This window comes from Talpa occidentalis, unplaced genomic scaffold, assembly GCF_014898055.3.
Source record: "Talpa occidentalis isolate TD23 unplaced genomic scaffold, MPIMG_talOcc4v2.1 talOcc4.3, whole genome shotgun sequence".
NCBI classification, from domain to species: Eukaryota; Metazoa; Chordata; class Mammalia; order Eulipotyphla; family Talpidae; genus Talpa; species Talpa occidentalis.
In genome coordinates, this window is record NW_023603184.1 from 37541053 (window position 1) to 37555968 (window position 14916).

Consider the following 14916-nt stretch of genomic DNA (forward strand, 5'->3'; position numbering starts at 1 on the left):
TGATAAACGAAAATGTGTTACAGGTGCTGTGGATCATGGCATAGGTGCAGTGTGCACAACAGGGAGGAAATGGCAGTCAGTATCACATCTTCTTTTCCCAGCTAGTTGAGTAAACCTCCAGCAGGCAGCCCGTGGAAGTTCCCATCCCTTGCTTCAAAGTAGTAATCACTGTTGTGGTTTTTTTTTTCCTCCTGTGGGTCTCTCCCTGTAGACATTTAATAAGTGTTCCTTGTTTCCAGGGGTTTTCTTCTCTAGGGATTCTTGGTCAAAGCCAAGATCTTATTGAGGGATTGAAGCATGTGTGACTGGAGTTAATATTGGCTATCTGACCATTTATCTTGAGTTTTTTTTTTTTTAAGGCGTGCAAAATGAGTGGTAGTAAGTTTAGTGGAAAAAACAAAAAACTAAACTAGTAAGCAATCCACCTAGGTTCTAGACTAGGGTTAGCAAATTTATTTTGTCTCAGTAACAGCCAAATGATAATATATGCTTTGAAAACTGAGCCCAGGCTCAGAACAGTGATCAGGGTGAGCTAGTATTGAATCATACGCTCTGCTAGGCAGTAGGATGATTAGGGCTTTCGAGGAGAACCTGGTCTCACAGGAGAGACAGACAAATACCATGACCCCTATAATGGGGTCAAATGACCCCTATAAATAAAGTCCCACACTTTATTGTTAGAAATGTCTAGTGTAAGAGAGCATGAGAAGAGTACTTACTCTGTGCTAGGTCCTTTGTTTTATATGCATTATCTAACTTAATACCACAGCCTTACAAAACAAATATTTTTTTAAAAGATTTGTTTATGCATACAAGAACTGGGGTACAGGACAGAGGTGTAGGGGGTGAGAGGATTCACCACAGAGTGGGGAGCAGAACAGGCAGATCTACTGAAACACTGCTGAGGGGAGCAGTGGGTGAGACAAGAGAGGTCTGCTGCGCCATGTGCTGGCCGGGGGATCGAACTTGTGCTGCAGAGGCTGCGGATCGCTTCACAGTGCTGTGCCACCACAGTGCTGTGCCACAGTGCTGTGCCACTGTGCTGACAGTATTACTATATACTTTTCATACTTTCTTAAACTAAACATTTCTGCCAGTAAAGTGTGGGACTTTACAATCTGCCTGTTCTGTACCCCACTCTGTCTTTGGTGAATCCTCTCACCCCTCTGCACCTCTGGCCTGTATCCCAGTTCTTGTATGCATGAATACCACAAATCTTTAAACAAACAAACAAAAAAACAAAACTGTGGTACTTTATTTATAGAGGTGATTTGACTGGGTTCATGCTATTTGTCTCTCCTGTGAGACGAGGTTCTTCTTGAAAGCTCTAATCATCCTACTGCCTGGCAAAGAGTATGATTCGATAAATGTATAAAACAAAAGAACTCATGAAAGATTCCAACCTCTCTGTACCTTAGTTTATTTTTAAAGATTTATTTTATTTATGTATATGAGAGCTGGGGTGCAGGCCAGAGGTGTGGGGGTGAGAGGATTCACCAGAAACAGAGTGGGGAGCAGAACAGGCTGACTGTCTGAAATACACTGCTGAGGGGGGCAGTGGGCGAGATAGGAGAGGTCTGCTGTGCCATGTGGGTAGCTCCCTGGCTGGGGATCAAACTCATGCTGATAGCTTCATTATGCTGAGTCTTAATCCCTTGCCCACCAGGAAGGCCCTGTACCTTAGTGCTTCATCTATGAAATGATAGGCTTGTACTAGTTAGATGACTTTTTTTTAAAATTTTTATTTATTTATTTACACAAGAGCTGAGGTACAGGCCAGATATGCGGGAGGGTGAGAGGATTCACCAGAGACAGAGTGGGGAACCAACTGAAATACACTGCTGAGGGGAGTAGCGGGCAAGACAGGAGGGTCTGGGACCCTCACTGGCCGGCAGGGATCGAACCCACGCTGCAGAGGCTGTGGACAGCTTCATAGGTTGTGTCTTAACCCCTGTGCCACCAGGGAGGCCCTGAATTCAAATCTTAAATCTACCCATTCACCTGTGTTGAACATCCCTAGCAACTGATCACCCAGCCTGTGTATAAACCTCATAATGACATGGAGCTTATTATTCTATGGTTAGCCTATTTCCTCTTTGAATATCTCTGTTGCAGATGTCTTCATGTTGGGTTAACATTCTTATTTCAGTAGATTCAGCTTTTCAGTCATCTTTATACCTTTCCCCAGATCCTGCTTCTTTGCATCTTTGATCCATAGAGTTTTTTGCATGAAGTTCTTTGCATCTTTGACCCATGTAGGCCAGAGAATGACTCTGAGGAGTACAGGCTCAGTTCACCTGGGACTGTTTGACCTAAAGGCTTGCTGCATAAAAGTCAATTCAAGATAATCCATCTGTCATTCCTCACCTCCACTTTATTTCTGTGAGTATGCCCTTTTGGAGTCATTTGTTATCTCTTTGCTCCTCAGAGGAAAATCTGTAAGTAAACACAAACTCATTAGTTCCCTCTAAAGTACGGCCTTCCCAAAGGAATGCTGAGTGATGGTCTTGGGATTTAGGCTCTGGGCATCTAGGGAGAAACTGCGGAAAAGGGAAGTAGAAAGCTGGAGGTAGAGCACATAGCCCTACCAAGGTCAGTTCCCCCAGTAGTGTGTTCTCAGTAACTTAATGTGTTCTGTTACTTAAGAGGCCCCAGGTGACATTTTACTCCCCACTGCCCATAGGATGGAGCCTAACCTCAGCTGAGGTTGTCGTTTAGCAGAAACAGTCTCGTCTTCTTCTAATGATAACAAAAATAACAAACATTTTTAGTGCGTGTGTTCCAGATGCTATATCAAGCATTTTACATGCTTTAGATATTTTAATTCTATTTTAGCAGATGAGAAAAACTAAGGCACAGCAAATTAATTTATACAAGTTTGCCTAGCTTGTAAGTGGAGTTGGGATTTAACCTGGCAGTGTGATTCCATAGTCTCTATTGATGTTCTGTAACATGGATTCACTGTTTTCAGAATTTACCATATATTTATGGAGCATTTAATTTTGCCAGATACTTGTTTTGTCTTGGTAATTCATGAATAAAGAGACTGTTTCTGCTTCATAAGAGTTCATGGTCTAGTGGGGAGAGGAATCTATAAATTATGTGATAAAGAAAATATAGTGTAGTAAGAAGGGTTATGAGCTATGTACACAGTACCATAGGTACATGGAATAAATGATGCTTAAGTATATCTGGGAGAGTTGGTGAAGAGTCAGTAATTTGGACTGATTCTTAAAGGAGGGATAAATGTTTGCCATGTGGATGGGAGGCCAGTTTAGGTCAAGGTAAAAACACAGACATGGAGGAATGGAGGCATGAAATCTCTAATCCTTGAGGGTAATATTCTCTGCTAATAAAACATTTATTGACCACTGCTTGTTTTGTGCAAGGCACTGTATTAAGCATTTGAGTTGAGAGATAAGAAGGCAAACTGTTTCTTGCCTTCAAAAGCTTACAGTTCATTTAGAAAAATAGGACTTGTAGTCCAGTTGGAAAGATAGTGACTAATTTTTTTAAAAAGCTTTTATTTATTTATGCATATAAGAACTGGGGTGTAGGCCAGATGTGCGGGTGGTGAGAGAATTCATCAGACAGTGGGGAGCAGAACAGGCGGATATACTGAAATACACTGCTGATGGGAGTAGGGCAAGACAGGAGAGGTCTGCTGTGCCATGAGGGTTAGCTCCCTGGTCAGGGATCGAACTCATACTGCAGTGGCTGGTGATAGTGGTGAGACTTTACCGGTTCCACCAGGGAGGCCCATTTAAGATAGAAGTACTACATACCTTGTCAGTAGAACAAAGTGCCACTGGGAAAGTAAATCCCTTCCCACTGGTGTGGTTAGGGAAGACTTCATGGATAAGGAACCATCTGTGCTGCATCTTAGTGGTAATTTAAATTTCACTAGAGAAAGAGAAAGTGTGCACATGTGCATCAGGAATGAAGACCCCGAGTAAATGTGAAAAAGAAGGATGTGTTTGGGGATTAGCAAGTGAGATAGGACTAAGTGCTAAATCTGGAAACATAGATTGGAACCAACATGAAATTGACTTTCGGTGCCAGGCTGAGGAGGTAAGATTTGTTTCTTCATTCCTTAAGTCATCAATTATTGAGTGCTTGCGTATGCTCGACACTGTGCTGGGGACACCAAGATGAAGGCATGGCTCCTGCTCTCAGGGGGCTAATAAATGGTCTGTGAGGTGGCAAAATGGAAAGATGTGAAGATTTGGAGGCATTGGAAAGCCTAGATGTGTGGGTATGAGGGATAACAGTGGGAACTAAGTTTGGAGAGACCTTTTTAAACAGCATGCTGAGAAGCTTGGCTTGTAACATGTTCACATTTATGTCTCAAAATGGTAAGTCTGGTAGAAGTGTAGAAGTTGTTTTTTGAGGGTTCAAATTGAAGAAAGGAGAAGAAATTAGTTGCTGAGGGGAGTAGCAGCGAGAAACTGCAGTAGTCTAAGAGATGATGAGGATCTGAGTAAGAGTGAGAGTGGAGGAAGTAAACTCTTAAGAGTGTTGTGTAGGAGCAATTCCATTTATTTGTGTTTTGCCCTTTCCTCTCCTTTTTTTGCCCTTTCCAGTCCCAGGTGAACTGAGCCTGTACTCCTCAGAGTCATTCTCTGGCTTTCATGGGTCAAAGATGAGGAATGTGAATCACACATTCATCAAGCATTTGTTAAGTACGTAATCTGTATTGCTTATTCATTCTTTCATCAAATACTTGTGGTTTCAATATGTCAGCTGTTTTTCTAGGCATCAGTAATTTTTAGCAGTGAACAAGATAACCAAGGTCCTTGCTCTTGTGGGGTTTACTTTCTAATAGGGGGAAGCAGATGACAAATAAGCAACAAGCAAGATAACTCCAAATGGTGGCATGTGCTCAAGAGGAAAGTAGAGAGATGTGACAGAGAGGGCCTAGCGGAGAGGCTCTGCTTTAAAAAGGGTAGTTATGGAGAGCAAGTACAAATCAGTACAAATCAGTAAGGCATGTCTTGGAACCAGAAAGAATGGGAATGTGACAAAATCATCATGAACAAGGGCAAAATAATCACATGAGATCAGGTAGTTTTGGCAGTCAGATCTGTGAGGCCTAGTAGATGCTGTTAAACAGCTAGAATTTTATTGAGAGTATAGTGGAAGGATTTTATTTTATTTTTTTTATAAAGATTCTTTTTTTTTAAAAGGTTTATTTATTTATTTATTTATTTATACAAGCACTGGGTACAGTCAGAAGCGCGGGAGGGTGAGAGAATTCACCAGAACCAGAGCAGGGAGCAGAGCAGGCAGAAGGACCGAAGTACACTGCTGAGGGGAGCAGCGGGCGGCAGGAGAGGTCTGCGCGCCATGTGGGACCCTCCTCTGGTGGCCGGGGAGCAGCCGGGGATCGAACCGGCGTGGCAGAGGCCGCGGGCAGCTTCACAGCCCAGCGCTCAACCGCTGCGCCACCGGGGAGGCCCTAGTGGAAGGATTTTAAATAGTTTAAAAATTCTGTTCAGCAAGTTTGAGATACCTATTTAAACATCTAAGTGGTAGTATTAATTAGGTAGTTGGAAATATGAGCTTAGAGCCCAGGGAGAGGTTTGGACATTGGACTGGAACTCTGAAAATCTGGTTCCTTATCCTAACTCGACCACTCAGTAATTACCTTAAGCAAGTCAGTAAGGCACCTGAGCCCTAGTGTTGTCAGCTTAAAATAATAAGAAAGTTATTTATTATGCTAGCCTCATATGATGGTGGGAGAATCCTGTTCATTTACTCATTCATCAAACATAAATGCACTGTTCTACCTGTGAAGGGTAATAAAGACATAAGCCCTACTTTCAGGCTGCTTGTAGTCGAGTGGAACTCAGTCAGATGATCAAATGTACTAAATACTGTAATTCAAAGAAGCACAGAGACATCTCAGACTACATAAAATGGTAGGCAAGGGATCAAGAAAGTCTCCCAAAAGAAGTCACATTTTTACTGATTATGAAAGATGAATAGGAATTGACTAAAGAAAGAAGGGAAGGCTCTAGTTAGGAGGAACAACATGTGCAAGTTGAGAAGTGAGAGGGAGAGAATGGCACCTTCAGGGAACTTAGTGTGGTTTAGTATTACTAGAGCACCAGAGTGGAAGATGTAGGAAGTAATGAGAAAGTAAGGAGAATGGAAAGGGAGGCAGGTGTGAGATCATGTTGCGCTAAGGAGTTTGAATTTTTATGTGAAGTTGAGGATTTGCTATTAAGAGCTTTAAACACTTGGGTGAGTGACAGTGGATCAGATTTTCATTTTAGAAAGATCACTCTGGGGGAAGATAGGGAGGAGAGATTAAAGAGGCTGGGAAAACTTGCCTTGATCTGGGCAGGTAGGGCATCCAGGTTTATCTAATGCCAAAGTGCACGTACTTTGTGGTGTGTTATGCATAGAACAGAGGAACATTCATTAAAATGCCAGAGGAGCAGAGTAAAGTAAAACTGGAAAGGCGGATTAGGGTTACATCATGACCTTCTGTGGTCACAAGAGCTCATTCTCTCAGTGCTTTCATGAAGAGCGTTGTATGATCTACTGTGTTCTTACCTTCTCTAGTAGGCAGCTTTAGAATACCAGGAGATTTCAAACTTGGGTGACAGTGACTGACAGTAAGGGCATAAAGTTGAAGGGCCTGGATTAAAGTTGTAGCTGAGTAATAGGAAGGAAGGAAGAGGTGGTAGAGACCCACTGACCAAGACCTGCTGGTACAACCAGCCCTCCTCTTCAGGTTTTTTCCCTCCCCAAAGCTTCCTTCAGTTCTACTTTCATGCTCTCTTAAGTTTGGGAAGTTCATATGATTGGGTGTTAATGATCATGTAGTATTTCATATTAGTGTTTCTCTTATGATGAAAAGTCCCTTTGAAATTTAGCACTAAAAGGCTAAGGCAAAGCCTTTGTCAGCTCCGTATCTCTGATGTGGTCCAAATGCCAACCTCTTCTCTGCTCTTCTGCATCAAGTTCTGAGTTCCTTAAGAAAGGTACTTCAAGCAAAGCATAGTATCGTTTACTGCTGTGGATGAACATAACTTATGATTCTGTCATGTGGTGCTTAATATCTCCCAAGGGAATGGAGGGAGGGGACCAGTTTTCTAAATGATGGAGCATTTTAATAACTTCTGAATGTGGGCCAATGCAGAAATGCTTTGTATAGAAGTTCATCTTATCCTTAGAGGACAGCAGCTGTCTTGGGGTAGTTGGTAATAACCTGTATAAATAGTTGCAATCTGTTGATTTCGGATGACTTACCCAGTTCCTCTGGATTCTTCTGCAGTATTATCTTCACTGTTTGTTCAAGAGAGTATCAATAGAAATATACTCAGTGCTTTGTTTCTAGTGCTAGGTGTGAAGTTTGAGGGTGATGCTGAAATGAGTAAGGCAGCTACTTTGTCTACAAAGCAGTTAACATTCTGAAACATCCATCTAAGATTTATTGAACATATACAGTGTGCCAGATCATGTGCTAATTCTTTGAATCACAAAAATGAATAAGATACAAATGATCCTCAGACCACTTCACACCCATTGGGATGGCTAAATGGAAGATGATATTTGCAAATCATGTATCTTTGGAGGTGAAAGAACTTTTATAGTTCAACAAGAAAAAGATAAAATACCTATTGGAAAATGGACAATCTGAAAAGACTTTTTTTTTTTCCAAAGAAGATATACAAATGGCCAATAAGCACATGAAAAGATGTTAAATATTATTAGCCATCAGAGAATGCATATCAAAACCACAATGAGATATTACTTAACACCCACTAGAGTGCTGTAATCCAAAATACATAATAAATGTTCTCAAGGATGTGGAGAAATTGGAACCCTGATAACACTGCTCATGGAAATGTAAAATGATGCAGCTGCTGTAGTAAAGACTTTGGCAGTTTCTCAAAGATTAAGCATAGAGTTATCATATGATCCAGTAATTCCACCCCTAGGTATATACTTGAGAAATAACAGGTCCACACAAAAACTTATTCACAAATGCATGGAAATATTATTCACAATAGTCAAAAAGTAAAAACAAAAACAAAAAAACACCCAAAAAAACCCTAACATCTGTCAGCTGATTATATTTATACAACCGACTATTAGTTGGCAAGAAAAAGGAGTGATTTACTGTAATATGCTATAGGACAGATGATCCTTGATGTGAAAGAAGCCAGTCCAAAAAGACTGCATATTGTATGATTTTTGTTCATATGAAAGGTCTGGAATAGACAAATCTGTACAGGTATTAAAAAGATTAGTGGTTGCCTATGCCTGAGGGTGAAACTGGGGAGGTGGCAAAAATAGCAGAAAGTTTCTTTTTAGAATGATGGAAATGATTTAAATAAGATGATTGTACAAGTTTATACGAACAATTATTATCTAATTAAAATGGATGCCAAACATCAACATATCTCTAAAAAATAGAATCCAGTGATGGAAACAGACTCAGAAACAAGTATGAGAAATAATAATTGTGACCTTGAAGGTATGTGAAAATTGCAAATTTCTGCGTAACAGGAAAGAAAAGGAATCACTCGTACTGAGGAGATCTACTAGACTCTAAACTCTTTGAGAGGGAGAGCTATTATTTATTACTGTATCCCCAATGTAGAACTTAACATATGATCAGTTAATTGTTAATGTGTGAATGAATAAAGTTGGAGAATGTCTCACAAGGAGATGATGATATTTGAACTCCATTTTAAAGAGTGAGTAGAAATGGATAGTGAAGGTGAGAAAAGAATTCTAGGAAGACAACAGCAGCCAGAGCAATGAGGGATGAAAGGGAAACTCATGTTAAAATGGTGGGTGGTTTAGTGTGGTTGGAGTATAAACCATCTGGTGGGGAGTGGTGAAATAAGCAGCTGATTGGACCAAATTATGATGTGCCTTATGTGTCATAGAGAGGAATTTGGACTTTAATCTGAAGGCAATAGAAAGTTATCAAAGTTTGTCAGTGTAAAGAGCTGATGTTAATCAGATGTTTTTCTCATGAAGATCATTGTTACTACTCCTAGGTTATGAATCTGTTCTGGCAAGATCAGAGTCAGGAAGATTACCTGGGAGGTCTCTAGGAGAGAGCCGGGACAAAGTCTGAACTAAGGAGGTGTGGCAATGAAGAATTCAAGGGAGATTTCAGAAGTGGGTGGAAAAGATGTTTCTGTCCACGAGGTGTTTCTGCAGGCCGTGACGTATGGGCAGAGTACGTGGGAAGGTGGAGTGAGTGCATCTAGGGAAGGACGAGAGAGGAATGCCGGGTGGGGAGGAAATCAGACTGAAAAATATGAATTTGATGAGATAGAAATTGAAAAACCAGAGAAACAAACTTTAGGTGCTACCAAATTTCATAATTATTGAATGAGAAACCTCATTAAACTATTCCTTCTACTTTTGAATGTACATTTGAAAAGTTTCATTAAAAACGCTTAGCAACTCAGCTGACCTGGAGATGTGCTTTCTGGTGATGAGAAGAGGGGATAGGTGGTTGAGGACAGAGAGCAGCCACAGCAGTTATTTCAGCCAGCATCTACTTTCACTTCACTGCCCAAGTCAGGCTGCATGATCCCCAGCTGATCTATAAAGTCTGAAAGCTGAAGTAGTTCCACTTTGATTTACTGGCTTTGAATTCTTGGCAAGGTTGAAGAATTGGAGAAGAAAGTAAATTAAGAACAGAATGGGGAACTACAAATATGGGTAGCCTGTAAACCTTTGGATTTCACTTATTATCCTAATAACCCAGCAGACCATAGTAACTGTCCCCATAAGATAGAAGCAGCCGGTCTGGTTGTTGTGTTGTATTCTTACCAGGTTCAGAAGCTAGCTAATCTCTCCTTTCTCTGGTCTTACACAGCATTTTGTTTATCTATCATGGTTATCCTTACCATGTTATGTCTTTCTCCCTTCACACCTCAACTGAGTACCTTAAGGGCAAAGGTTGGGCTTATTCATATCTAATGTTTCGTGAAAGAATGAAGTCTCTAGGGGAATGGCTGATCAGTTTCTAACTTGGAAGGATCAACCGAGACTCCTGAAATGCTGGGTTACCCTGGTGGAAGCGGTTCCAGAGTTTGGGCATTTAGCAGTTCGCAGATACTTAAAACCAGGGTACGAGGCCATCCCCTGAGTGATGGATGTTCTTGATGTGTGCATATGGTAGTCACTTGACAGATTTTCACTGATTTAATATGACAGCATCCTGTTAATGTTATGCCTCACCAAGAAAAGTATTTTGCTTTTACATTTGTGGTAGCTAAGGAAACTGGCAGTTTGGAAGTCCATAGTATTGTAGCTGACTCCAAAACTTTGGAGTTAGGCAGATTTGGTATGAATTATTGAAACATTTTAGCTTTAAGGGATATTGAAAATCACCTAAGCCAACCACCTCATTTTATATATAAGGTAAAATTGAGGTGTAGAGAGAAGTTTCTCTGTCCATCTTCCCCAGCATATTTTCTGTTGTCGGAAACCTTTATGGGTAATAGTCTCTATATGTAGGAACAGGATAGCCTCCCTCTTTTCATTGCTTGGTTATTCTTCATAACAGTGCTGCCAGAGGTTATTTCATATATGTAAAATGGCAGTTTACTTGTCTGTTTTCTACTGCAGGTCAATGATGTATCTTGTTTCTTTGAATGAATTTAAACCCCTCTTAAACATAGAACACGTATTTTATTGTCAAATAATTGCCCAGGCTCTAAGTACTCATATGAGTATAACTAGGTTGCTTTTGTGTGTGTTTGTGGATCTAGGCAGTCTGAGATTTAGTGTGAATCTAAACCTCATGTTTTTTGATCAAATAGGCCCTGTAGAGAAGAGAATCACAGAAGCTGCAGAGAAAAGTGACTTGGGAGCTGGGAAGAGAACACTTGGTCCATAGCTATTGGGATACAGGAGGACCCAGGTCTGAGTTATCCAGTAGGCACAGTGCCTAGGAATGCACCAAAAAAAGGTCTTAATTTCTTTTAATTAGAAGACAAAAATGGATACACTCAGTTTGGATTATAAATCATACAATGTGGTCATAAAAATATTTAAAAAATGGTTTTTAATGGAGGAAAGGTCCCACAAAGGCAAATAGTACTAGGGCCCTGAAAGTTATAATATGAGCTATGGTTCATTATTGGTTTGATCACTAGGAGGCCCTAAGGCCCTTAAGGTCTGTGGTTCTCTTTCTACCATTTCTGCTCCGTATCCCCAGTGAGCATGATATTCAGTGAATCATTTCTTTTATATCTTATCTGTGCCTTCTGTAAAATGGAATTCTACCTCCTGGGCTAATTCTACCTCCTGGGCTAAGTAAATTCATGCCTTTAGAACAGCTTTATTATTTTCTGTGTGACTCCTGAAGGGCAGGAAAAGAGTCTGGTTCAGCTTTGTTTTGCCATGTCTAGTCCAGGACCTGCACATTTAGTCATAACTTAAATGGAGTCATACCTTAAATGGAGTAGATGAGTGACTTTATTAAATTTTATCAAAAAGTTTAACAAACTTGACAGATAAGAGGACTCATTCACTCATCCACTTATTTATGGTAGCATACACAGTTCTCCAGCTATCTTTTACCTTTTTTTGAGAGCTTTCCAGCAAAATTTATGGAGGGGCCACTCAAGAAAATGATTTTAGAAAACAAGGGTGATGTACCATTTTAGAGAGTTAAGAGCCAATGTGAAGAATCAAATACACATGGGAAAAGAAAAGCCTTTTTATTAAATGATGCTACACAACGGAATGGTCTTATGAAAAGAATGAAGTTGGAACCATACTTCACATAATATGCAGAATTCAGCTCAATCTGGACCAAAAATCTAAGTTTAAAAAATAACAAAACTGGAAAACTCTTAGAAAAAAAGTTATAAACCATGACCAGACTAGGCAATGGTTTTCTCAGATATGATGTCAAAAGCACAAACAGTAAAAGAAGAGATGAGTAAATTGGACTTCATCAAAATTAAAAACTTTTGTGTTGCAAAGGACTTGAAGAAAATGAAAAGGTAGCCTACAGAATGAGAGAAAATATTTGCAAGTCCTGTATCAGTTAGGAACTTAGTATCTAGAATATAAAAGAACTACAGTTTAACAGTGAACATATAAGTAACCCAGTTAAAAAACAAAGGATTCTGGGATGGCACATGAAGAACTTGGAAGTCACTATTCTGTCCTAACAAGTGAAGAACTGAATTAGAAAATCAGTAATTCTTAGATCTTTATGGGAAGTGAGGTCACAGGGAAAACTGCTACTCTGAAAATTAGAAATGAACAAACAACTTACAAAGAATCACACCTTACAGGCGTAGAAACCTTTGTGGGAACCAAATTTTGGTGGTAGGGAAACCTGATCTACCCTATAATCAGTGAATTATGGGAGACTGTTCAGACAACTTTGAGAGTTACAAACTCCAAGGGTCCTCAGTCATTGTGTGGGAAGGACCTACAATTTTACGAGTTTTACTCCTTAGGTTTCTAACAGGTTCTTATAGGGAACATTAAAAAAAAATCCCTTCATGCTTTTGGCAAGGGGAGGGAGAGAGGAACCATTTAAAGTAATACAGAACAGGGCCTCCCCGGTGGCGCAGCAGTTGAGCGCTCGGTTGCGAAGCTGCCCGCGGCCTCTGTGGCGCCGGTTCGATCCCCGGCTGCTCCTCGGCCACCGGAGGCGGGTCCCACATGGCGCGCAGACCACTCCTGCCGCCCGCTGCTCCCCTCAGCAGTGTACTTCGGTCCTTCTGCCTGCTCTGCTCCCTGCTCTGGCTCTGGTGAATTCTCTCACCCTCCCACGCTTCTGACTGTACCCAGTGCATGTATATACATGCCTCTTAAAAAAAAAAAAAAATAAAGTAATACAGAACACTCTGTCTTAAGATCACCTGTCAGGAGAAAACATTTAACCAGGAGAAACTGCTGGCCCAGAACCTAACCTCCTAGAGTTTTATCAGTTCCTAACTGAGGTGGGAGAAGGAAAATACCCAATTCTAGTCATCTGAGCTTTCCATATGGGAAAGGGAAATACCAAATTCCAGCCCACTCTAAGCATCCTATCCCATCTAGGAGGAGCATGTACAAGAATGTGAAGATCACTCTCCAGAAGCACAGATTTATCAAAATACTGAAATCTAGTCATGCAACTGTAGAATGCTTCCCCTCCCCCAGAATCTTACCACCATATTACTAAAACTAAAGATCTATTTAATTCCTTTTAACTAGTATATCATGCCCAATTATCAAGAAAAAATTGTAAGACTCACTAAAAGACCAAAAAAAAAAAAAACAGTTTGAAGAAACAGACCAAGCATCAGAACTAGACTCAGAAATGGCAGGGGTGTTGGAATTATTGGACAAAGAATTCATAATAACTATGACTAATGTGCTCAAGTCTCCAATGAATAAAGTGACAACATGCAAGAATAAAAGGGTAAGGGTAGAGATGGAAATCCTGAAAGAGAACCATGAATAAATGCTAGAGATAAACAGGATTTTGTTTTTAAGTTGTAATTCTGTAAAAGAAATAAATGCTTTTGATAGGTTTATTAGAAGACACAAAATCTACTGAAACCATGCTTCCAGAAATGTGAAAAATGAAACAACTATTAGCAATCCTAAAGCAACATTTTGACAATACTTTAATAGTGTAAGGGATTTGAACACACCACATACATCAATTGATAAATCATGCAAACCAAAAGAAATACACATGGAACATTCTCTAAAATAGGTCATGCCAGGACATAGAACATGTCTCAAAAATATATGAGAAATAGAAATTACATCAAGCATCTCCTCTGATCATAATAGTATAAAACTACAAATCAAACTCAAAAAGAAACCCAGGAAAACACCAAACACATGGAGACTTAACAAGATGCTTTTGAATAACTTGTGAGCCAGTGAAAAAATCAAAGGGTAAATAAAACGTTATCTGGAGACTAACATAAGAGACAAGCTACCATGGGGTGTGCTAAAAGTGGTGTTAAGATGAAAGTACATAACAATAAAGGTGCACGTCAATAAACAAGAAAATTCTCCAATAAACTAACTTTATGTCTGAAGGGACTAGAAAAAGAAGAAATGAACCCAAAAATCAGTAGAAGGAAGGAAATAATAAAAATTAAAGCAGAAATAAAATGAAAAACAAAAAGTTTGAAAGATCAATGAAACCAAGCACTGGTTGTTTGAAAGCATAAACTAAATTGATAAGCCCATAGTCAGTCTCATTAAGAAAAGAAGAGAGAAAATGCAAATAAAAAGAATCAGAAATGAAAGAGGAAAATTCCAACAGATACTGGAGAAAATAAGGATCATAAAGACAAAAAAAGATGGAAGTGGAAAAATACCCCACGCTCATAGATTGGAAGAATAAACATTGTTAAAATGCCCCTATTACCTAAAACAATATATATCAAAATCTCAATGACATTTTTTTCAAGGGAATATAACAATTTTAAGATACATTTTTGGAACCACAAAAGACCTTGAATAACCAAAACGATCCTGGGAGAAAAGAAAAATGGAGGTATCACACTCTCTGAATTTAAACTATACTATGCAATGATAGTAATCAAAACTATATGGATTTGAAACAGAACAGAAACAGCCTGGAAATAAACCCACACAGTTGATGTTTGACAAAGGAGGCAAGGAAGGAAAGTTTCGTTTACAAATGATGTTTGGAAACTTGGCCGGCCAGCCAGCTACATGCAAAAAATAAAAATAAAAATAAACTAGATCCTTAACTCCATACACAAAATTTAATTTGAAATAGTTGAGGGCCTCCCTGGTGGTGCAAGGGGTTAATTACAGCATTGTGAAGCTATCCGAAGCCCCTGCAGCGCGAGTTCGATCCCCGGGCCAGCCAGGGAGCAACCCACATGGCGCAGCAGACCTCTCCTGACTCGCCCGCTGCTCCCCTCAGCAGTG

At 39.9% G+C, this 14916-nt stretch overlaps 1 protein-coding gene across 7 annotated transcripts in view; it reads left to right on the plus strand.

The window, feature by feature from the left end:
• Positions 1 to 14916, plus strand: part of RNF121 (ring finger protein 121) — a 91774-nt gene that overhangs the window by 6579 nt on the left and 70279 nt on the right. The window contains exon 2 of one of the 7 annotated variants that reach the window (XM_037522880.2): positions 4584 to 4682. The exons of 4 other annotated variants lie outside the window; for them this stretch is intronic. Coding sequence is in view for 1 of the 3 variants with exons in the window: in XM_054699500.1 (XP_054555475.1) it covers positions 10940 to 10954 (15 nt within the window). In the remaining 2 variants the exon portion in view is untranslated. Of the gene's footprint in view, positions 1 to 2265; positions 2383 to 4583; positions 4683 to 10768; positions 10955 to 14916 lie in introns of those variants that run through there. 2 more of the 7 variants (XM_054699502.1, XM_054699500.1) reach the window with 2 other exon arrangements.